Source organism: Nicotiana tomentosiformis, chromosome 4, assembly GCF_000390325.3.
Source record: "Nicotiana tomentosiformis chromosome 4, ASM39032v3, whole genome shotgun sequence".
Taxonomy (NCBI): domain Eukaryota; kingdom Viridiplantae; phylum Streptophyta; class Magnoliopsida; order Solanales; family Solanaceae; genus Nicotiana; species Nicotiana tomentosiformis.
This window is the reverse complement of record NC_090815.1, coordinates 63,553,549-63,562,105: the sequence shown is the minus strand read 5'-3', so window position 1 is coordinate 63,562,105 and position 8,557 is coordinate 63,553,549. Positions and strand designations below refer to the sequence as shown.

The window sequence follows — 8,557 nt, the reverse complement described above, 5'->3', positions numbered from 1 at the left end:
TTACCAGAGAAGAACATCAAATTCTTTAGTGTCATCCTCAGTTTCTTCACCAAAATATTTATCTAACTCTGTTCTAGTATCCACACCTCCACTCCCATTTTTATATTTTTTTATATCTTGTATGAGTGATTCTAAAAGTCCTGTATTTTGGGTGCTTACTTGACTGCCAGAAAGCCCGGAAGTAGAAGTGTCCAATGAAGAACAATCTGAAGATGAAGCAAGCACGACATCTTTTGAGCCGGACTTTACATACTCACTAAATAATGAAGTCATGTACTTCTTCACTTCTGCTTGTATAGTTGCCCTCGGATCTTGACTAAACATTTTTACAAGTGCATAGCCAACTGATTCGAGCTTGTAACGTGGATCCAAAATACATGAGAGAAAAATTATCTTGTTCATTTTCCCTGGATCACCCCAATACTTATCAAACTTTTCTTTCATCTTCTTTGCCATTTCACTTAAAACTGTATCTTCATTTGCTATCAATTGCTTCAAATAAACAACAACTGCACAAATTTCCAGAAAATGAATATTCGATATAACATAACGTGATCCAGATATTTTCAAAGTAAGAAGATAAAAGATTTCAAGAAATTTTGTAATTCATTTTACATTCTCCTAATCACTACTCAAAAGTTCACCTGTAGGAATTCCAACTTCAATATAAGAATGATAAAGATAATGTCTCAGGCCAATTTCACTAGAAGCATAATGTGAAAATGCACTTTCAAATTCAACTGTCCTACACAATATCAAGTAGGTGGAATTCCACCTAGTTGGAACATCCAAGCATAAAGGTTTTTTACAATTTAGTTGTTCATCCTTAAAATATTCTTGAAACCTCTTCAACCTCGCAAGAGATTGTCTAACATATCTCACTGCATGCCTAACACGTTCAATAGACACTGGAGATTCTTTTAAATCATCCTGGACCACAAGATTCATGATGTAAGCCATACATCTCACGTGAAGGTGATTACCGTTCATCAAATTAGTTCCCATTTTTGTTAATTTCTTAGACAATTTTTTTTACTGGCACATAATTTGAGCTTGCATTATTAACTGTGACAATGAAGATCTTATTTATCCCCCACTCACGTAAGCACCTACCAATACCATTTGCCATAGCTTCGTCTTTATGACTAACAATAGGATAAAAATTAATTATTCTCTTATGCATATTCCATTCACTATCAATCCAATGGAAAGTGATACACATATAATTGATTCTTTGTATAGAAGTCCAAGTATCAGTGGTAATACATACTCTTTATTTCGTTTCTATAAAAGACCTCTTCAACTTTTGCTTTTCTTCATTAAAAAGATCAAAACAATCCCTAGTTACAGTACTACGGGAAGGGATCCGAAAATAAGGTTGCGCTACTTTCATAAAGTCTCTAAAACCTTCTTTCTCAACAAAGATAAGTTCATCAACTATTACTATACGACATAACACCTTCCTACACTCTTCTTAATCAAATTTTCAAGTAACAATAACTACGTCACCCCCGGAACAGATTTAAAACCTAAATTTGATTATTTTTTATCAACAATAGCAGGGCGTATAGGACACTTAAACATATGAGAAAGAAGTGTCGACGTACCATCTTTGGTCTTAAAACAATACCCAATAATGCAATAGTCACATTTTGCTTTTGTACTCCCTTCGGAAGTAATAATTTCTGTAAAATGATCCCACACAACAGACCTTTTTTTGGTTATATTTGACTCCGTTGTTTCAGCTTGACTTATTGCTTTTGAATTAGAAGCCCCACTTTCACCCATCACCTTATGACTTTGTATATTTTCAGCCATGCTACAAATTAAGGAACTATCTGCAGAAAGACACAGGATCAAATTAAGACAGAAACAATAGTTAGTTTGAGGAAATTCAGTTAAAGATACTGCTAATAAGTAATGGAAAAGCTATCCCTATTTATCAACTCATATAGAAAAACTTCATTCTTTAACTGAATATCAACCAAATATTTATCAACTCAAATATTATTCAGGCTTGTGTTATAACATTCTTTAACTGAATATCAACCTGATTTTCAATTGAAGTGAAGAAAAGAATGATTAGAATTGATTATGAATCTTTAACTTGCAAAGCATGGCCATACATTTTTTGACTTCCTCTTTACTTCTTCCTTGATCTGCTGGCTATGCGTGTGTGTGACTGTGCATGGTTGTTGTTTGAGAATTTCTTGCTAGAGGGAGAGGCGAAAGGGGCCAGAGGGCTGGCCGCTGGGATTAGAAGCTAGGGTTTCTAAAGGGGACTATTGTAAATGTTAAATGTTAATCCAGTGGGGAAGGGATTAGGAGAACGGGAGGAAATAAAGCTTAAGGGAAAGCTAGGTGTCCCACTCAAACTAAAAAGATAAAAAATAAATATAGTAGTAATATGGATAAAAATAAATTTTATATATATATATATATATATATATTCTTAACGGGTTAACGTATATATATATATATTTAACGGGTTAACGGATTATCTGTTAAGAAAATTAAATAATCCGCCTCCAAACCGATAAGCCGTTAATTAAAAAATTTCAATACGTTCCCCGTCTGTTAAACCGTTAACCCAATACCAATAAGCTATTAATCCACTTTTGCGGTTCGGTTTTCGGTTTTCGGTTTCGGTTCGGTTTTGAACACCCCTAGTGAAACCTGCTACTAAGACATGGGTAGTAAGCTGGTCAGAACAGTTATGAGAAGTTTGGTATGCATTGGCTACCATAGTCATTTACTGTAATTTGGCCAAAATATTGTATTCAGAACAACCATCTATGTTCCATTCATAGATATTATTGGTATTATAATTGTTTTGCATAACATTGGATTTTTCTTCTAAGGCTACATCAGGATGGGTAACTCTAGAATAGTTAAGTGTTTGGGGTTGACGCCAGTTGAAGGATCCTGTTCTAACAGGGAAAATTTCTAGGGGAGGATTGTCATGGAGTTGTTCTGTCTGTGAATTGGTTCCTTGGTCAAAATCGACTTCTCGGAGAACCTGTATAGAAGAATCATTAGTTGGGGTATCCTGAGCTATCAGGGTTTTCTCAATTTCTAGGATCCTACGCTGAAGGTCAGAGAACTGAGGATAGTCTTTAGCTTGGTGGATCCGAAGTTCCATAGCGAAAGTTCTAGGGATCTCATAAGGTTTTAATAAAGGGATTGAACAAATGGATGTTTCTGCTGGCTTAGAACTAGTAGATGCTGAAGGTGGTTTTTTAATTAAATATTCACCAAGAGATTCTAAATATTTTTTTGTATAATTAATTTGTTCAAAAATATTTTTAATATCTTTGCCTGTAATAGATTCATTTTCATTTTTTTAATTTGAAAGGATTATCTACTACTGAAGTATTTGCATAACTTGTTGAAAATCCTTGTGCTGGAGGAAGTTGTGAGATGACTTCCTCTCCAGAGGAGGTTTTCCAAAATTTTGAAACGTTAAGTGATTTAGAAAAAGGAAAATCTAATTGATGATATTCAATATAAGCTTCAAACCATTCAAAGAAATTAATTTGCTCTTTTATGAAGTTTAAAGACTTACAGTAAATACTTTGGAGATTTTTCCTTTCGTCTCCTTGAAAATTCTGGAAAAATCAAGTTCTTTTGAAAATATTTTCTTGTGAATAAAAATTTGCTTGAAGTTTTTCTTTATAAATTTGAAAATCTTTTTCCAAAACACCTAATTCAGCACCTAAAGTTGAGTAAGTGGGAGATTAAGGTTGTTCATAATTAACTTCTGTCGGAGGGGTTGTTTCTACAGAATATTTGGCTTGTGGGATTCTAGAGTCAAAATTAATAGTTTCGATCCTAGAAGGAAAGGAAGATATTGAATGTCTTCTAGACTAAATCTCAGACTGTTCCGAAGAGGAAGAGACAAAGACTCTTTGGCTAAGGGACCCTTGGAAGGAGATAGCTATAGATCCGCTAGAGTATTGTTGGATCTGAGCGACCATAGTATTTTCTGGTTTCTTAGCCTGAGTAGCATCTTGAAGTAACCAGTTTTGTGGTAGAGAAATTTGGCTCCAAGAAATGGGTTTTGGTATTGACAGATGAGATTTTTGTCGATCTGTTTTGAAAAGAATAGTTTCTCCTTTATGGAGGGTTTTCATGGCTCCAGTATTAAAGGCTGAACTCATGGCTTTATACTGTATTCTATAAATAATTGCTACCGGTAAGGATCCAGTTTTGGTTTTATAATTAGCTATTTTAACATTAAGAGTTAAAGAATCTAAGATATTTTTATTTCTAAGAGAAATTGTAAAATTAGGAAAACAATCAAAGTAAATTGGCCCACTACAGAGGCTGGTTTCTACCATTCCTAAGAGGGATTTATTGAAGTCTAAAAATCTAGAATCTCTAATACAGAGGAGTAGAGTCATGTCTAGACCTTATCTGGACATAGGTCTAGCTGCAATCTGTACTAAATCAAAATGGATATAATTATATTTTCGCCTATATTTTTCTATAGACTTGGAGTTTAAAAGTATGATTTCCTCATGATCTGATTCAAGAGGAATGGTTTGCTCAATTGTAGAAATATAGTAATCACTGGTTAAGGGCCATCATGAAGACTTGTAAATTATAGACTGTGGATGTTTAGGGATCTTTCAGTCATCAATTGATTGCTGCAAATCAGAAAAGCTAATTTCTTCTTTGAGTTTGGGATTGGAGGAGGATGATGAGGAGGAAGATGAAGAAGTTGGAGAAGAGAAGGAATTTTTTGAAGGGGAGGGGAGAGGGTGGAAGAAAGATATGGCTTAGATCTGCAAGTAATTACAACAAAATTAATGATGATAACTTTAATGCTTCCTGTTCTTAGTTCAAGAGACCATTAGGTTCCATAAGGATAATATTCAAGTTCTTAACTCAATATTATGTAGAAAAGTTAGATCTAAAAATCAAATATATGGATACATGTCTTCTCTTATATGTAATAATTAAACCTAATAACTTCTTAAGAAGTTATTCTTTAGGATGACCCAAAAGTTATAAATAACCATCTATAAGCCAACTGAGAATTATCATTTCCACTTTTCTCAGAAAAACTGCTTACAGTGTAGATCCAGAGGGATCACAGTGCCAACCTTAAGAAATCTTCTTAAAAAAGTATAAGATTTAAGAAAGATATATAAAAGAAGCCATATATCTATAGATCTAAGTTTGATATACCATTACAACATAAAAGCAAGTTAAAAACAAGAATAATATATATATATATATATAAAGGAGGGACAAGAAAAGATAATTTGGCATCTCTCGTATGCTAGCAATGGTATTTATCTTTTTTGTCAGTTTTTTGGTATCTTAACTCATTTTTTGGTAAAAAATATCAATATATTCATGAAATTACAACATAATTATAGTTAACTATTGTTATGTCATTCAAGAAATGACTGTTACTATACCACACTTTAATAAGTACTGCGACGTTCCAAGAATTGCCACATCAACCAGAAACCCTTTGATTTTCTACAACCTGCGTGTACATCATCAAGAGAGAAACATGAGAGGGTGACCCTAGGGGGATGGATCTTTATCCACATACTATACGGATAACTCACGTGCCAACCATAACAACCGCACAGATAACTCACGTGCCAATAGTAATAACTTCATGGACAACTCACGTGCCAATAGTAACTCGAACCAACACGGACCACTCACGTGCTATCAGTCCAGTCCATATCACCTAGAAAGCATATATACAAGAATACATATACATAAAAAATGAATATCAAATTACATACTCATGGACTGATATAAATGACATGCTAAGGTGTATGGCTATGCGAAGTGTACTACCATATCTCAAATTAGGCAATTTCATCACAAAATAGCAGTTATCATGTTCAATCAGGGGATTAACCTATATGTAACCTCTAACATGATCCAATTATCTTACAAAGGGGTACAAACAAAAAAAAACATAATAGCATAAATCTTAGTAATCAATTCAAAGCATATCATAGTCTAAGCACTACCCCGAGCATGGATAATACCCTGGTGCATGCACATGGGCTCAACTCCACACATGTGTGCCACCTAGAGCACGTAGCTATCACTAATAACTCAGACAACTAGTGTCTTAACCAAGTTTAGATAAGATACTTACCTCAAATAAGCCAAATCAATACTCTAAAAATGCCTTCCCACGCGAATCGACCTCCGAATGGCTAGAATCTAGCTAAAAATAACTCAATAATATCAAATAATTCCATAGGAATCAAACCCAAATGACAAAGGTCGAATCTTTAATCAAATACTCAAAGTTAACCAAAAAGTCAATCGGGCCCGCACCTCGGAACCTGAAAAACCCACAAATCTCGAACACCCATTCAAATATGAGTCCATATATACAAGTCTCATCCAAAAAGGATTCCAAATCGTGGTTCAAATTTTCATTTTTCACTTTAGAGAATTTTTGCCGAAACCCCCAAAATGCACTTTCTTATCCTTCAAGCCAAAACCCTATTGTTTTCTTTAATATTTCTCGATTTAGAGCTAAAATCAATGATATATTCATGTTACAATAATAAATTTGAGTTAGACTTACTTATCCCAATGAAGTAGATAAAATATGCCTCAAAAATTGCCCCTTCCCGAGCTCTAAAACCTTGTGAGGAAAACTAACTAAATTCCAAAACAAGTAAAAATACAGCAGCTGTCCCACCTCGAATCAAATCTTAGATGATCTCTAAACTCACATTTGATAATTCCAACATGATCCTTGCGAGATTACACCTAAGATAGCTTTTTTGAATCACATAATTTGGCCTTAAAATGAGTGAGATATGATGTTTTGAAGTCTTAAAGGAAGTTTGAAATTTTAGGGACATAATCGGCATTTTCGGAATTGTTTACACCAGAAAAATCAGCAATCGGAAAGTCTTCGTTTTAGCACCCAGAACTCATTCGGAACCTCCCGGACACAAATCATATATGCGTTTCAATCATAAAATACTCTACGTACCTGCTCGCGCACTCAAAACACCCAAAAGAGGTCATCTTGGCCTGATATTGACTGTGGTCAAACTCCAAATCCTTAACTTAACTAATACAACAACAACATACCCAGTATTATCCCACATCGTGGGGTCTGGGGAGGGTAGTATTTACACAGACCTTACCCCTACCTTGTGAAGTTAGAGAGGCTATTTTCAATAGACCCTCGCCTCAGAAAAATATAAGTACCACATTAATTAAAAGATAGACAAGGAGAGACAACACCAAAAAGCCATGTAAAAGCAACATTAAAATAACACGATAATAAGATGATGAAAATGAACGAAAATGACGGGTAGTCATAGAAACCTACTACTAACAGAATGCGAGAGTGTGTACTAATACTACTGGTATGAATAATCTACCACCTACCCTACTACCGTAATCCTCGACCTTCACACCTTCCTATCAAGGGTCATGTCCTCGGTCAGCTGAAGCTGAGCCATGTCTTGCCTAATCACCTCTCCCCACTTCTTCTTCGGCCTACCTCTACCTCTCTGTAGGCCCTCCAATGTAAACCTCTCACACCTCCTCACCGGGGCATGTGTGCTCCTCCTCATCACATGTCCAATCCACCTAAGCCTCGCTTCCTGCATCTTGTCCTAAATGGGGGCCAAACCCACCTTGTCGCGAATAACCTCATTCGTAATCCTATCTAACCTGGTGTGCCCGCACATCTATATCAACATCCTCATCTCTTCTTCCTTCATCTTCTGGACATGGACGATCTTGACAGGCCAACACTCAGCCCCATACAACATAGTCGGTCTGACCACCACTCTGTAGAACTTACCTTTTAGTTTTGGTGGCACCTTCTTGTCACACAGTCGCAACAGCAAGTAGCCACGTTGTCAGAGACACCATGGAAGATCGACATCAACGGGACGAAGTTCTCAGAGAAATACGTTCGCGTGTGGAGAACCTTTCGTAACATATCATAATCCGGAACGACGGCGTTTGCCTTAAAAGAAAAAGTATTTTCAAAATATTTTCTAAAATTATATACAAAGTAATATGTTCCATCTACCGAACTTATCTTGAGAGAAAATGTACCGTAGTTAATTATATTTAATCAAAGTTGTAGTTAATGACTAATTGTAATTTTAAGGGAAAGAAAGTAGGAGTAGATGATTTAATTGTATTTAATATAACTGATTGCTTATATATTCGTATTGGTGTATTAATTGGTTTATTACGTGAAAGAGGGGGTAAATTTATCAGTAGTATGGCTATTGGGAATATAACAGTTGAAGTTGTTCATAGAAGCTAGAAGTTTATCAATGACTATTTGAGTTGGTTTAGATGCGTCTTTGCTAAATCAACTTTGACTTTAACGTCCTAATTATTAGGAAAACTATTATTACGATAATTTTTGTTAACGTCGAATTATCTCTTTAAAGAAATAATTTTGGTGAAAACTTTTGCTCGTTTTATTGTCAAATCTACGTTCACCTATGGTTAGAAAAGCAATGCAACACTCTGGGTTATGAAAAGCCAACATTTTTATCAGGATGAAGTTGTGAAGGAGAAT

At 35.1% G+C, this 8,557-nt stretch overlaps 1 protein-coding gene across 1 annotated transcript; it reads right to left on the bottom strand.

The window, feature by feature from the left end:
- LOC104117496 (zinc finger BED domain-containing protein DAYSLEEPER-like) lies at positions 1-3,142 on the bottom strand. Its single transcript, XM_070201026.1, has 5 exons — positions 2,791-3,142; positions 1,712-1,838; positions 1,037-1,145; positions 645-930; positions 1-509 (listed from the first exon to the last, which is right to left on the bottom strand). The coding sequence occupies exons 1-5, from the start codon at positions 3,140-3,142 to the stop codon at positions 1-3; spliced, it is 1,383 nt and encodes a 460-aa protein (XP_070057127.1).
- Positions 3,143-8,557: the final 5,415 nt, after the last annotated feature.

What these genes read in the sequence shown, in the direction of transcription:
- LOC104117496 (XM_070201026.1), bottom strand. Translation starts at nt 3,142, where the DNA reads ATGGAACTTCGGATCCACCAAGCTAAAGACTATCCTCAGTTCTCTGAC. An exon ending in CAAGCTCAAATTATGTGCCA is followed by an intron (nt 931 to 1,036) that starts GTAAAAAAAATT and finishes CTTGTGGTCCAG; the next exon opens with GATGATTTAAAAGAATCTCC. An exon ending in TGAAGTTGGAATTCCTACAG is followed by an intron (nt 510 to 644) that starts GTGAACTTTTGA and finishes AAATTTGTGCAG; the next exon opens with TTGTTGTTTATTTGAAGCAA.